The 14900-nt window shown below is 40.1% G+C and overlaps 1 protein-coding gene across 1 annotated transcript in view; it reads left to right on the top strand.

Annotated features, from left to right (window-relative positions):
• Nucleotides 1–1658: 1658 nt before the first annotated feature.
• Nucleotides 1659–14900, top strand: part of arhgef12a (Rho guanine nucleotide exchange factor (GEF) 12a) — a 37070-nt gene continuing 23828 nt past the window's right edge. Inside the window, 2 exon segments of the mRNA XM_054607933.1 lie at nt 1659–2272; nt 2457–2586. Coding sequence (XP_054463908.1) covers nt 2555–2586 — 32 coding nt within the window. The 5' untranslated portion in view covers nt 1659–2272; nt 2457–2554.

Below are 14900 nucleotides of genomic sequence, written 5' to 3'. Positions count from 1 at the left end.
AATCCACAGTAACTGAAATATAATATATACAGACAGAAACTATTATAACTATGTTATTATTTTTGATAAGATAAGATAAAATAATAAAAAAAATTACAGGATTACAGCAGCATAGAGGATAGTGCAAACAAGAGACATAGTAAAAAAAACAAGATGAAAAATAAGTATTATAAATAAGCAAATGAGCAATAAAAAAACAGTAAAAAAATCCACAGTAACTGAAATATAATATATACAGACAGAAACTATTATAACTATTGTGTTGCACAGAGTACTTGTATTGCAGGAACTTATTTAACTAAACATTATATACTATATAAATGAATAATAGTTCCATTGTTACAAGTAGTAGAATGAGTGGTATGATATTGTTGTTATTATTTTTTGGTGTTATTTTATGTTTTGGTATTTTTGGTGTTATTATTTTGATAAAATAAGATAAAATAATTTTTAAAAAAAATTACAGGATTACAGCAGCATAGAGGATAGTGCAAACAAGAGACATAGTAAAAAAAACAAGATGAAAAATAAGTATTATAAATAAGCAAATGAGCAATAAAAAAAAGTAAAAAAACATTAAAGAATCCACAGTAACTGAAATATAATATATACAGACAGAAACTATTATAACTATTGTGTTGCACAGAGTACTTGTATTGCAGGAACTTATTTAACTAAACATTATATACTATATAAATGAATAATAGTTCCATTGTTCCAAGTAGTAGAATGAGTGGTATGATATTGTTGTTATTATTTTTTGGTGTTATTTTATTTTTTGGTATTTTTGGTGTTATTATTTTGATAAAATAAGAGTTTTAAAAAAACAGTAAAGAATCCACAGTAACTGAAATATAATATATACAGACAGAAACTATTATAACTATTGTGTTGCACAGAGTATTTAGTGTCATAACCCAACACATAGGAACTTATTTAACTAAACATTATATACTATATAAATGAATAATAGTTCCATTGTTACAAGCAGTAGAATGAGTGGTATGATATTGTTGTTATTATTCTTCCGTGTTATTATTTTGCATCCGTGTCCCCCTAACTTGCTGAAACAAAATGAGTTTCCCATCTCCCGGCGGAAGTGGTTGGTGGAGGCGCTGCTGGACTCCTACAGCTAAGCAGGCTAGGGCGTTGCTAGCGGCAGAAAGTGGGATTTTTCTAGTACCGCTTTTTGCAAGTTATTATCTCCTACAAACAACACCTCGCGTCGGATAAAACAGCGTTTGCCTGTTCGCTTAGAGTCTGAACCGCCTCGGTGGGGTTTTGTGGTTGTTTTAGGGAGCACCGTGGTCACTTTGAGCCCCGTTAGCTGGCCGCATAGCTCGCCTGCTCCCATCCACGGAATCCTGCAGAGAAAACCACCGGATTCTGGAAACATGGAGTCAAGGAGCGCTGCGCGGTGCTAACCCGACCTCACTGGAGACCTTTTGTTTTTGAAGGACGTATTACGGAGATATATATCACAAACCAGCCAACATCCATGCAGTGTTGTGTGTGTGTGTATATATTGGTTTTTTTTAATCGGGACTTTGCTTAGTTTGACTCGAGACAAGAGCGTATGAAGTTTTTTTTTTTTTTTTTTTTTTTTTTTTTTTTTTTTTTTTTTTTTGCTGAAAGAGCTCATCTGTTTTGTTAGCTGTTAAGTTAGCCGGAGAGAAGGATTTTTGACAAAAAAAAATACCTTTGTGCTTTATTCTAACCGAGCATCTAACCCGATTTAGTGTTTTTTTCCCCCTTGTTGTTTATTCCTATACCGGTATAACATTAGCTTCACTTGCTGCTAATTTGCAACACGGGTCGTTTCCACTCAGCATTGAGCTTTATTCTCATGCTCACGCGAGAGTCTCCTCCACAGCCACGGGCAGGCATTTCTCTGGGAACAAGGAATACCAAATGGGACTGCTGGGATTTCCAGCATCTTTAAAGATCATTTAGGTTAAAAAAAACACAAAAAACGAGGCCATTCAGCCGAGCTGGTGGTGGTGGTGCTGGTGGTGCTGGTGGTGGTGGTGGCTGCAGACGGACGGGCCAAGAAGGTGTCTGCTCCTCCGTGGGAATACACATTGTTTACACGTTTCATATCGGGCGGAGAGCTGCGATGTGAATGCGAAGGATTCACACCAGGAGTTCATACATGCACGAGAACTTGTGCCAGCTGACGCGGTGTGTTTATTCTTGTTGCCAACATCTTGTTTATAGTCGGGGTGGGATATCATCCGACAAAAAGGCCCCGGTTCCTTCTTCTTCTTTTAAGGTATGCACTGTAGATTCCTCTGAAACGTTATTGGCTATAGGTAGTGTGTTTTTTTTTTTTTTTTTGCTTTCATCCAGTGTTTGGACATGTCTTGCAACAACCTCAAAAGTGTCCTATACTAGTAATCAATCCATCATCAACACCATTCTCAAAATCCCTCCCTGCCTGCCTGCCTACCCTTCAGATTTCTGCCAGAGAAGGACGCTCCAGGAAACCACCTCATCACACTCTGGAAAATGTTAATCGGATATAATTTGCTGCAAATCTAGAACCGGAAGCCCAATGAGTGACACACAGTCCAGCTTCACTGACAGGTACAGTATGCATTGACCCTTTATACACTATCTGCTCTACATTATGCACACGTTGATGCTTTCACAGTCATACACAGACATTTTTGTTAAAAGTTTCTCGAAACACAGCCCACATTCTGATGAAAACATGTTTTACATGGTCCAAGTAAAGCACTCATTTGTGGTGGTGTGCTCGGTAATAACTATGTTGTACAATCTAATTACTAAGGAAGGACATCAGATCTTGATGGAAACTCTGCTGATCTCAGCATGGGTAATGGAGTCCTCTGCAGACAGTAAAGTAGTACTTGTCCAAGGATTGAGAAGGCCGGACAGTGTTTGTGTGCCAGGGAACAGTCGCCTGGGATCCATGTGCACCTTTTAACATCCCTATTACGTTTAAGGGTTTAAAGCTAACCTTCTCCTACACCTATTAAAACAATCTCTGGATTTAGACAAGACCTGAGCCCCATCAGCTAATCACCTTATCTGGTGCATTTGTCAACTTAGACTCACAGATTTGACATTGTTGTTAAAACCAGCAGGCTAAATGATTTGTCAAGACCCAAAGAAAACACTAAATGGTAGAGAAGCATCAGTTTCTATTGTCCTAATCCATTGCGATATAAGTGGTCAATATTTTGCTGTTGCATCTTTACAAGAATGAATTCCCCTTTGTTTTTTGTGCCAGGAGAATAAAGAGGTTTCTATTCCCAATACGATGTACTCTGGCCGTGAAAACGAGAAGTGAAGCTGATTCATTACATCAAGCCTTTTCCACTTGAATCCCACATACTTGCAAGGAGAGCAGGCCAATACAGTGGAATGTGGTTGGTAGATTCATAGCAGAAGGAGGGTTTATTGCACAGGTTGGGATCTGAAATATCCTCCTGGCTAGGGCATGAGCTAGAGGCTAAAGCCCAACCCCATTTTGCATGTCCCCCCTCCCCCACTGCAATGATGGCAACAGTAGCTGGCACCAACTGCTATTGTGGTGCTGTTTTTTGTTGTGTGTGTGTGTGTGTGTGTGTGTGTGTGTGTGTGTGTGTGTGTGTGTGTGTGTGTGTGTGTGTGTGTGTGTGTGTGTGTGTGTGTGTGTGTGTGTGTGTGTGTGTGTGTTGTTTTTAATAGTATTAAGACAGTACTGTTGACGGCACTATTGACTAAACTGGTGTAGATACCATCATGTGTCTGGTTGTTTTTATCAGTTAAATGAACATAGCATTGCTGTCCAATCACGTTTCACTCACAGAGATATTTAGGATGCCATGAAGCACCTCATGTTAGGTTTTCTATTAGACAGTGTAGTATATTATAGAGTATATTTGTCATCTGAGATTAGCCTTGAGAATGTGCTACACAAAGACACTTTTTTGTCAGAGTATATTGGTTGACATATTTAGTGCGAGTCTGTCTGGGTTTCACAAGCTCCGTGTCCTTTAAGTCACAATTTTTCCTCCACCAGTAGAGCATGATGCAAACCATTATGTACATATAAAAAATCTACGGCGTGACAGCAGTAGACTGTGCAAACAACTAGCTCTGTATCTTTGTTGCACTTGAAGTGCATATTGTTTGGACTGCAGCTGATTCCAAGGGTGTTTTCCACAGTGGTTGATAATGACTTTATTGATTAATGGGGTTGTCAGTCTCCCCTTCTCTCCTTAAGTCTGATTGTCGTCGCTTTCTCTACCTCCATATGTGGTGTTGTGCGTTTTGTTTTTGTCTCTGTTGGCTACGGTGGGAGTATGCGTCCAACGTCTATTGGGGTTTAGCCGCCAGCCGATGGGTCAGTTTAGTGTGCTGTTGGCTCTTTGTCATAGAGTTCTGCTGATCTCCACGTTTTTTTCCCACCCCCCCCCCCCCCCGAGGCCCTCCCGGGAAGTGGTGCTGGTGACATCACTAATAGTAAACAATAGCTTTTAGTGGGAGCAATCTGGTTGTCCGCTGAATGCTCCTCCACCAGTGTAGGCCAGGTACATTCAGGGCGGCTGGTTGGAGTATGTGTTCATAGCTACCCTGTTTGAGGAAAACAATTCTGTAGTTAATGCTTATAGGGTTGTAACTCACAAGTTTGTTATGAATTGATTCATTATCATTGATTCCAGAGTAACTGTTGATTGTTTATTTTGTCAGTCAAGCAGTCCAAAATCCTAAAAAAGAGCTTTCAATTTACAATCAAATTTTAAAAAAAGTGAAAAGCAACATATCTCAAATTCTGCAACAAGTAAATGCTTGGTGCTACAACTGGATAAATATATCCAATATATAATCTAAATTGTTATCTATTGATGTTCTATCAACTACAATTAATTAATTATGTCAACACCAAAGGATAATAACGCAGCCCTGGAGTTAATGATTTTCCATCCCGTAGTGGAATCCTCATGATGAATGTTTTTATGAGTAGTTCTGACAGCTCAGTCTGCTTGTATGCGTCTCCTGTATTTGGCATCCCTCCCTTTATAATGCAGTATGCTTCTACTCCATCTAGTCACCACTGATGGTATAGAAGCTGCGTCAGCTGCTCTGAACTGTGCATTAAAACAAGTATCCAGGGGCCTTTTTAAGCTCTAATCAGAAGTGCAGAGCGTGCAGTGGAGAATGTTGTTATCATACACTTAATATGTTTGCTGCAACTGAAAGAAAATTTCCATCTTTTGCAGGTTGGAAAAATAACTCTAGTCAAAACAAACTTCTGGAATTTATCGATCATTATCGTTATGAATCAGTCTACAGGATTAGCAGCTGTGAGATACTCTGTAGGTCACATCCAAGACACTTTAATGTAACTTATTGTAAGTTGCTGAGTAAGACATAACAGGTTTTGATTCCAGGTTATCCAGTATATAGACTTGCAAAGTCTTCTATAATAATAATTTGAGTATCTTTCGGTTTTTGGCTGTTGGTCGAACTAAAAAAACATTCCTCCCTTACTATACAAACCCTACGTGTTGTAGCATGTAGGCCTTTTTTTTGCCATTCATACTTTGTCAAAGCATTCATAGGTCACAGCAAGCTCTTGCCAACCTAAATATTACCAGCTCATTCCCAGCTGATGCATTCTGATTATGTCTTGGCACAAAACGTGACAACGGTGGTATCACAACCATCTACATGGTTTTGTCTTTGAATGCAAAATAATATTAAACATGCTCCAAGTTGTGAGCCAGTTTGAAAGCCCCCATCTTCCTACCCTGCCTTTTATGGAGCCCTGTTTATGGATTAAAGAGTATGGATTATACTTGAATGAATAAACTGTAAAATATGTTTTAATTTAAATAAAAATCAAGGGCTTCTTTTTACAAGGTAGTCGAACAATACATTTTATTTAGATGAATACCTTTTAAAAAAACACATCTTCTGTAAAACATAATTTACAGTGTGGTGCTCTGATGCAGTATAGTGGTAGTGAATACAGAAATATCAGTGCACCGGGAACATCTCAGAAGTGTTAGGGCCCGACACATGCCGCGTTTTTTGCGCCTGAAATCAATTGTTGTAGGAGGCGTGCTCAAAAGTACCTAGATGCCGACCTACATGCCTCACGCTTTCCAGTTGGTAAAAGACGCAGCATGTGTCCTAGGCCTTCTGCATCAAACACAACAGCTCTGCAATTACATTACCTTTACAAAGAGTATCATGTTAGAATTGGTATATTGTGTCCGAGGGCTATTGATTCGATTCCACGGTAGGGTTGGAGGTTGCAGTTTGTGGTGCTACATTTAACAGAAAGTTGTTTCTAATACTTTGTCTTCCATGAGTACAATATTAGAAAAAAGATTGAAAGCTCTTAGTAACCCAGATTATCACGGATAAAACTGCAAGTTTTATGATCCGTTGTACCACCACTTACAAGGGATCATAAAACGTGCAGTTTTATCCGTGATATCGCATCGTATCAAGTATCAGAGTCACGTATCAGATCACAGATTGGATCAGCACGAAAAAAAGGGAGCAAAAATAACTTTTAGGTATCCCTGACCTTTTTGCCACAGATCCTAATTGCAGATTATTGATGGCAGATACAGATCCCTGTGATGTTTTTATTATAGCAGCTGGTCTACTTATTTTTTTATGTCTTAAAACAAATCTTGTCATTAGTAGTTTTCATGATGTATCATAAACTGCTTAGTGTAAACCGGTCATATTTCCCTCTCTAATATCTATTTATGTCGTTGTGAAAACATCTCCTTCAAACTGTATTTATTCAAGTTTCTCACCAAAACTACATTTTACGAGATTACATGTGAACACACAAATGATAAAGTTATAATTTACTTTCGCCCAATATTCCTTTTCACCGAACAGAGCCTATATGCGTCATAATGTAACTGAACAGAAACTTCGTTCGTTAGCTGATAGCGGTGCTGCTAATGTTACTAGCGCTCCTCCTGTTGATTTAAACATGGATTGGTTGTTTCCAATGTAACATCATCAGAGATCGGTGACTAGAAAAGCATTAAGGCCGATGTACTAATCGCATATTTTACCGAATATTGGCGGATAGCAATCGTCAGTAGAACTTTGTTTCACAGTGTGATTATTAACGTTAAACTGTGAGTGGGGATCCGTACAGGTCACGGATTTACAGTGGTCCGTTACACCACTAGTTGCAAGTGTGTAATTGCCTGTTCTCACAATTTGATCCTGCCGTGTTATTATAAATACTGAGTGGCTGCACAACTTCCATATACAAAGCAGCAAAGGAGAAGCAGTTGGATTGCAAACCGGATCATTGATTTCCAATTTGTGTCTTGGTCTCAGATCAATATGAATGTGAATAGTATGTGTAATTGTTTGTGACATGGTGTGTCTAAGACTTGGACTTAGATTTCAAGAAAGAAAGAATTGATAAGGCATTTATTTACAAAACACAGCTACTCCACATGTTAACTTCATGTTTTCAACATCTGCCATCATCACAACCACCCATAGACTTTCAGGCATAAATGACTAGTTAAAATCAAAAGTAGTTGATCCATAACAGTGGTACTCAACAGTCGTCATTTCAGGACTTTAGTGATGTGAGATATTGTTTTAAAGCTAGAACTAATTAAGTGGTGCATCGTCTTACTATCTTGTCATTTTACCTTGTTCCACCTTGGAGTTATTCTACTGTTGCAATTACAGTTGTCAGTGATGTCTGTATTGCAGATTATTGACTTATGAAAATTAGCGCAGAATGGCGTACAAAATTCTTAGTTTTGTTTAATGTAAATGAATGTAAATGAGGACCTGAGGAAGACTCTGCTCACACCTGGATGTCACTTTGACAGTCACACACCAACTCTCCCCATACTCTGTTCATTCTCGCCAGGTCCCATTTCACTCTTTTTCACACACACTCTCTCAATCACATCCATCACTTATTCCATTCTTTGCTTCAGTCAGTCTGTTTCTTCCATCATCACCACATTTTCGTCAGGTAGGGAGTATTACCGTTTGCATCAAATTTGCCTTCATAAAATAGCGAGCATAAATGAAAAGTGCACCGGTGGAAACGGTAAGCCCATTCTATGGTTTAGTATGGGCCTTTTTGCGTGCTATTTGAGGGTATTAATATGTTTCTTTAGTTATTTTAGTCAAGAAAAGCCTGGCTGAAAGGAAATAAATGGATACTGAGATAGCAAAAGAGAGGAAGATAGCAGGGAGGAAAAGAAACAGGCGATGCCTCTAGGTTAGTGATGTTGGAGTGTGGGTAAAGTCTAAGCATTAGCTGGGGCTCTGAGTGCTGGGGGGAGTTGGGGTCTATCACCCAGCCCTGTGATGCTGATGCTTGTGGACACCCTCTACAATCCTCCCTGTTAGCCAAAAGAGCTTCAGGGCCCTAACATTACTTTCACATCACAAAAGACAGGATCACTACAATAGAGTAAAAGGGGACAAGCGCAGAGAGCTGTCTTCCCCAAGTGTCATCTCTCTTCACATGTCCATTTAAGGGTTTTGTAGCCATGAACTAGGCTAGTGCCTTCAAGCTTACTGTGACACTTGTGAAGCCACGATATTCTGCACACTGCACGGTGGTCCAAGAGATGTGATGCTTTGGATTTTATCTTACATTTTTTGCTGTTGATTTCACACTTAATTGATTATGTAAATTGCCATACATACAATAGGGATTTGTTCTTTTGTGTAAGTGCACAATATTTCGGAGGAAAACTTTGTAGGAGGAAATGGATGGTTGATGTTAAAAACGAGCAGTAGCTGATTGTGTGTCAAATCTGTGTCCTGATTCTGTCCCCCTACTCTGGCTCTCAGAGTGGGTATGCTCTAATTGAATGTGGTCTCTGCGTGTTATGAGACACTGTATTGTAGAGGGAGACCAGCAGCCTGCTGCAGCACTGCGATTAATCTTACACCGCCTGTTTCTGCTGATTCAAGGGTGACTAGTCAGACTAACACATCCCTGCTCTTTCTCTACTAGAACCAGTGTCAGAACACAAAAAAAGTGTTTTGATAGCAGAGAGCGAGGATAGGAAGAAGGAGGGTGAGGAAGAAAAAGTGTAGGGATGTACTTTAAATCATTTCACCTTTTGCTTAGAAGAATCTTTGGTTAAGATATTCTTGTTGTCCCATAAATGTCCTGATGTCTTTTCTTTGTGATAAATCACTTAGTATAATAAGTATCATCTTGCATTCACAAAGCTTGATTTGATGGAACGTTTTATTGCTTTGGAGAGATCTTTATCTAATGTTCTTTTACTACAGCTTGCAAAGGCTTAAATGTCATCATAGGTCTGCTTTTGAAAGCATGTTTGTGATCACTGCAGGATCATACAAGTCTGGTCCAGGTGTCCACTGTTACACATACCCTGAACTGTAATGCCTTAGTTTACAGCTAAATTGAAGATACTCAGTTCAAAAAAGTTCTTAGCTGTTCTTGACAGGGTCTCGTGACCTGCACCGGCGTAGACAGTGTGCAGCATGTTGAACCACCTCTTTTCCTCTCCCGGTGCTGTAGGACAGCGGACAGCATAGCGTGAAGAAATGTCTATCCCCCGGCCCTCATGTCAGGAATCCTGATGAGGTTTATTGGGGCAGAAAGGGCACTGTTTTCCCCCTGAGGCTGTAGCTTGAGCTCCAGAGCTATTGGTCTTGTCTCTCCAACACACCCTACCTCTTTCTTTCTCTCTCTCTCTCTCTCTCTCTCTCTCTCTCTCTCTCTGTCTGTCTCATACACTCACGTCATGCTCTCTTTCTTTAATCCAATACACACCATGGTATATTGTATGATTACACTGCTAAGGCCACACGTTGAGAGTGGCAACAGTGTGTTTGATGTTAAGCTATCTGTAACACAGACGGTGGTTTAAAGGAGAATCACTGCATGGGTGTAGACCACTTCTCTCTCAGTGGCAAGGAGTGGAAAGCAGTGACGTAATACTGGCTGTGTGTTTGTGTGTGCACCCACATTGTGTGACTCAGGTATATAGATTAGATAGCAAGGAGTGTGTGCGTGTGTGTGTGTGTGTGTGTGTGTGTGTGTGTGTGTGTGTTCTCTCCCATTGGCAGGCTACAGGCAGGCATGAATCAGGCTGTTCAAGAGACTGTATCATTACACCATTGAGGTGGACTCACAGACCCGTTTAAAAAGGGTGACATGAATGGCTGGCTGGCTGAAAAGGAGATATTGCCAGTTCCACGGATTATGTGGCATGACTCAGCTCAAAACCCAGCTGAGGACATTGTGCCGTCACCACAGAGTTACACTCCAGCTCTGCCAGGTTTTCCACGGTAGATCAAACATCTGAGGGTGTTTTTTTTTCAGGGTGCAAGGTTGTGGTGTACTTCACCTCCTGGAATGAAACACACCTCAGTCTGATCTCTGTAGCCTGCAGGCAACTCCCAAAACTGTCCAATCCACTCATAGTTTCAAACAGGCCCCGCCTCTTTTAGCCCAAACAACACCTGGGCTGTGAGCTGTGTTGAACTGCTTCTGGTAGGAGACTCAAGATTATTGCAGCAACTCCATACAGCACAAGTTACAACATCAGCGTTGCCTGATGGGAAAAAGTCAGGATAAGGCTCACTCTATCAATTATCAACCTACTTTGTTTTACAACTCTTATCCTCATGATTAGTTTGTAGTTTCTTTTTTGTGTCGTCTCTTTTTATATACTCCACTAGCTGCTGATAATTCAATGTTAAGTGAAACTTCTCCATATATATATATATAAATCTGCCTGTATCTGCTTAGACTGAATTTAAGAGGAACTGAGAATAACCTGAAGTGCTTCCCCTGAGTCTTGCGTGTGTTGGTCTGATTTCTTTTAGTTCACTTTTTCCCTTCCTCTTCAGTTTGAGAGATCCGTTCACAGAAATGACTGTGTGTGAGAGTCCTGCTCCCTCAGGGCCGTTCCTCCCTCCCTCACTACTTTTTCTCTCTCATGGTCTGGTCTGGTCTCGGCCTCTCTTGCTGCCACTGTTGCTGCAGTTGGCCCAGCTCTGCCACAGTTTTCCATCAAAACACCAAACCTCAATGGAGCATTCAAGCCCAGGCCCGCTCCAGTGCTGCCCCCTCCCTCCCTCCCTCCCTCCCATCCCACCCTGTTCTGACTCGGCCTTCTTTCTGCTTTTCTCACTGCCTGCTCATTTAATGGACCCGTCAGGAAAGAGGTCAGACTTGGAGTCTTTTATAGCTGGATCTGAAGAATTGAACAAGCTGAGGAAAAGTTGATTCTTAAACACTGTCTGTCGGTTTACAGGGGAAAAAATGATCTTGTTTTAGCACGTTGTTGTCAAAGTTTCTTCTATATCTACATATAATCTCTAGAAAAAGAGTCCAGACTTTAATACATACAATTTGCTCAGCTGCAGTTTTTCCAGTGTCCACGAAAACATTTGTTTCAAGTTCTGCAGCAGAGCAAAGCATCCATAGGCTGTTTATTGATCTAAATTGACTCACAATTAGTAAGGCCAATACATTCTTTGATGAGTGATATTGATTAGTTAAATCCCATGCTTGCAGAGGGTTAACTGTAATGTCAATACGGTTCACATTGCATCATGTTTTGTAGAGCTGCAACTAATGCTAAGAAAAAAGGTACACACAAAGCCCAAGCGGAAGCATCCAAACATTTTCTCATTAAAGAGTTTGAAAATGTGCACATTTTCAACAGTTGCTTATTAATCAGTCGACTATTGTTAAAGCTCTGGTGTAGGTTGTTTATCATTCTTAACAGAGTAGTAGAGTGTTTAGAGTATCATCAGGACATAGAACAATAAGCCACTGTTGTCTACTGGAGAGAGACGAATGTGGAGCCACTGACGGTTTACTAGAGATGCACTGTGATGTTATGTGAGCTATGACTGTGAGTCAGCAAATGTTTCAGTGGAAACTCAAGGGAGACCCTTTAATATGACAGCTTTGCGGTGACTGGAGTCTCTTTGCGACAAACTTTTCCTCTCAGATTTTTCATAGTCATAAGTACACTATGTCATTTTTCCAGTTGCATATGCTGTATATATACAGTATTTTGTCATGGAGACACATATTACTTATTACAGACCTCAGCCCAGGTGCTGTAGTCATCATTCCTATTATATTGAAAGCACCGATTTAAAAAGCGCAGTCCAAACTATATCATTTTTATTTATTTGGCACGCAATTTGAGTACAAATCGTTGGGCCTCTTTGGAGTTATGTTGCATTTAAAAATGTGCAAACGACATAACTGATTGTAGTGGAGGCTTGCAGTAGCATTCTCTGCTTTTGTTGTCTCCCAAGTTGTGATGAGGTTTCTGGAGGTTTGACTGTCTTACTATCATACTGCTGTCGTGTGGAGTTCTGCTGTAATGCTGGCGGGTGTTCGTATTTTTTATTTTTTTTATTTACTTATTTACTTTAAAACTTTATTTCCCTTTAAAACTGCGAAATTGAGTTCGCAGTTTTAAAGGGAAATAAAGTTTTAAAGTAAATAAGTAAATGCTGTCATATTGATTTTTAAAGGGAAAATCAATATGACCGCAGTGCTCTCGTCCACCAAGGCGAAAAGTTTTAGTTAGATTATTTATTTTTATGTTACTTTATTTTATCGCCTTCTTTTATTTAATATTAACATTGGAAAAGTGGTTGTCAGCCTTAAACATGGTTTACAATCGTCCAGATCTACTTGCACAGGGCCCTTTCCTCTCAATCCTTTGAGTTTTGTATGTTTCTACCAGAGGCCTGTCTGTTTCAGGATACTGGGCAGCAGGATATTTTTGGATTGGCCATTAAATGAAATGAAATGGAACCTACAATATGAGGAAAATTTTGTATTTCACGGTATATTTGTTGTTGTGAAAGTCCCACTGTGATTTTTATACGTTAACCTCACACAACAACAAGCCCCATCAATTTAAAGATGGTAAATTGAATGTGTTGTAATCCGAGCTTCTCTGTGCTTTGTTTACATAGCCAGTCTGGCTGCATGTGCATGATAATGCATGTGACCCCCAGTGTGTGCGCCCCATTGGATATATTAAAGCCGCCACTCTGGTGCTCATACGGTTGTTACCCCTGGTGACGCCATCTGACCCACAGTTGAAGCTTTACGCCCCACTGTTGTTGTTATTTACATTACATTACATTACAGTCATTTAGCAGATGCTTTTATCCAAAGCGACTTACAATCAGTAGTATATTACATATCATTCACCCATTCACACACTGATGACAGGCTACCATGCACCATCAACTCTAACATTCATGCAACATCCAGTCCACACCGATGGCAAGCCTCCGGGAGCAACTTGGGGTTAAGTGTCTTGCCCAAGGACACATCGACTGCCGAACCCGGGTTCGAACCACAGATCCTCTGATTGGAGAACTACCTTGCTCTCCACTACGCCACGGCCGCCCTCACATTTGCACTGCTATTGCTGTAAACACTGTTAGCTTCTAGCTGCAGGTTCAGCCCAGATATGCTTTGATATTGGAAATTTGAGTACTTGTATCTGATTGCAAAATGATTTCCTCATCCCGACGTGCAACCTTCTGTTTCATCATTACCGCTTTTTGGCTTAACTTGCATTAATGTTCTTGAACATAAATGTTCAATTCTTACGTTGCGTAAAACCTTCAGTATCAGTAATGTTCTCTCTAAATATGCTTTTTTTCTTTTTCTATAATTTTGCTTTCTATCTTGTTGCTTGTGTTTCAGTCTCTTATCGCCTCTTCATCATCTCCTTCCCTATGCCCTCTTGTTTCTCTCCGTTGCTACCATCTTTCTTCATGACCTTCTTTTTTTCCCTCTCCTTAGCCCTTAAATGGATCTAGGCAGGTCACTCCATAGTCATTTGAGATATAGATACTACTAGATATTATACTAAAACAAAATTCCTTCTCAGTTCTCTTTAAACGGTTTAAACATGAATAAAACATTTTGTAGTGGTACACTATTTCTGAAAGCTTGATTCACAAGTCTAGTGCGGCATAATAATTAGAGACGGACTGATGCATCATCCATCCCCTTAGAACTGGCTTCGCCCATCCCGTTGTTATTTGTTCCTGTATTATAAACCAAGAACAACATCTGCATACTCAGTTTTGCCATCCCTGAGCATATCCCAGTTCTCTCTGTGTGTGTGTGTGTGTGTGTGTGTGTGTGTGTGTGTGTGTGTGTGTGTGTGTGTGTGTGTGTGTGTGTGTGTGTGTGTGTGTGTGTGTGTGTGTGTGTGTGTGTGTGTGTGTGTGTGTTTATGTGCTGACTTTTCCATCTCTCCAATTCAGAGGTTTCTTAGGGAGTGGGCTACTTAAAGCTAGTTTTTTTTTTCTGCTGGAGGCTCTGGAACTTATTACAGTCTGAGGCATTTTCATAAACGGGCCATTCAGCTGCCCCTGCATGGCTCTGAATGGGACATACTGTCGCCAGGAGAAAGAGTTAATGTGGGCTAGTTAGTCATGAGTCCTCCACATTACGGAAGACTGGTGTAGTGATCGTAGTACTGTTTTGTATTACAATACTGTGTGCATTTAGATTTGAAATAATACTAATGCAATTCAGAGTTACAACCCGTTCATTATTGTCTTTGACTATTTTACATTTCCTTAAGCCTTTTACTTGAAGTGTAGAAGTGTCAAACCTTACTAGAAATGAGCTGTTGTCCCCTCCTAGCAAATATTCCCTAAATAAAGAGATGCAGGCTCGGGCAATAAAGTATAAAAAGGTATTTGTTTTTGTGGGATTATTTCCTGGCTGAGACATCAATCTTTTCCATGCTCTCCGCTTCATCACAATACAAAATTTGAAGTGAATCTTAATGTAGGATTTATGGTAACTGTGTCACAATACGACTTTTTGTGGTGCACCAGGAATAATTTAGAGCCGAGGGGCGGCACATATAATTGGC

Source organism: Anoplopoma fimbria, chromosome 1, assembly GCF_027596085.1.
Source record: "Anoplopoma fimbria isolate UVic2021 breed Golden Eagle Sablefish chromosome 1, Afim_UVic_2022, whole genome shotgun sequence".
NCBI lineage: Eukaryota > Metazoa > Chordata > Actinopteri > Perciformes > Anoplopomatidae > Anoplopoma > Anoplopoma fimbria.
Note: the sequence above shows the minus strand (reverse complement) of the source record. Positions and strands in the feature narration are given on the sequence as shown.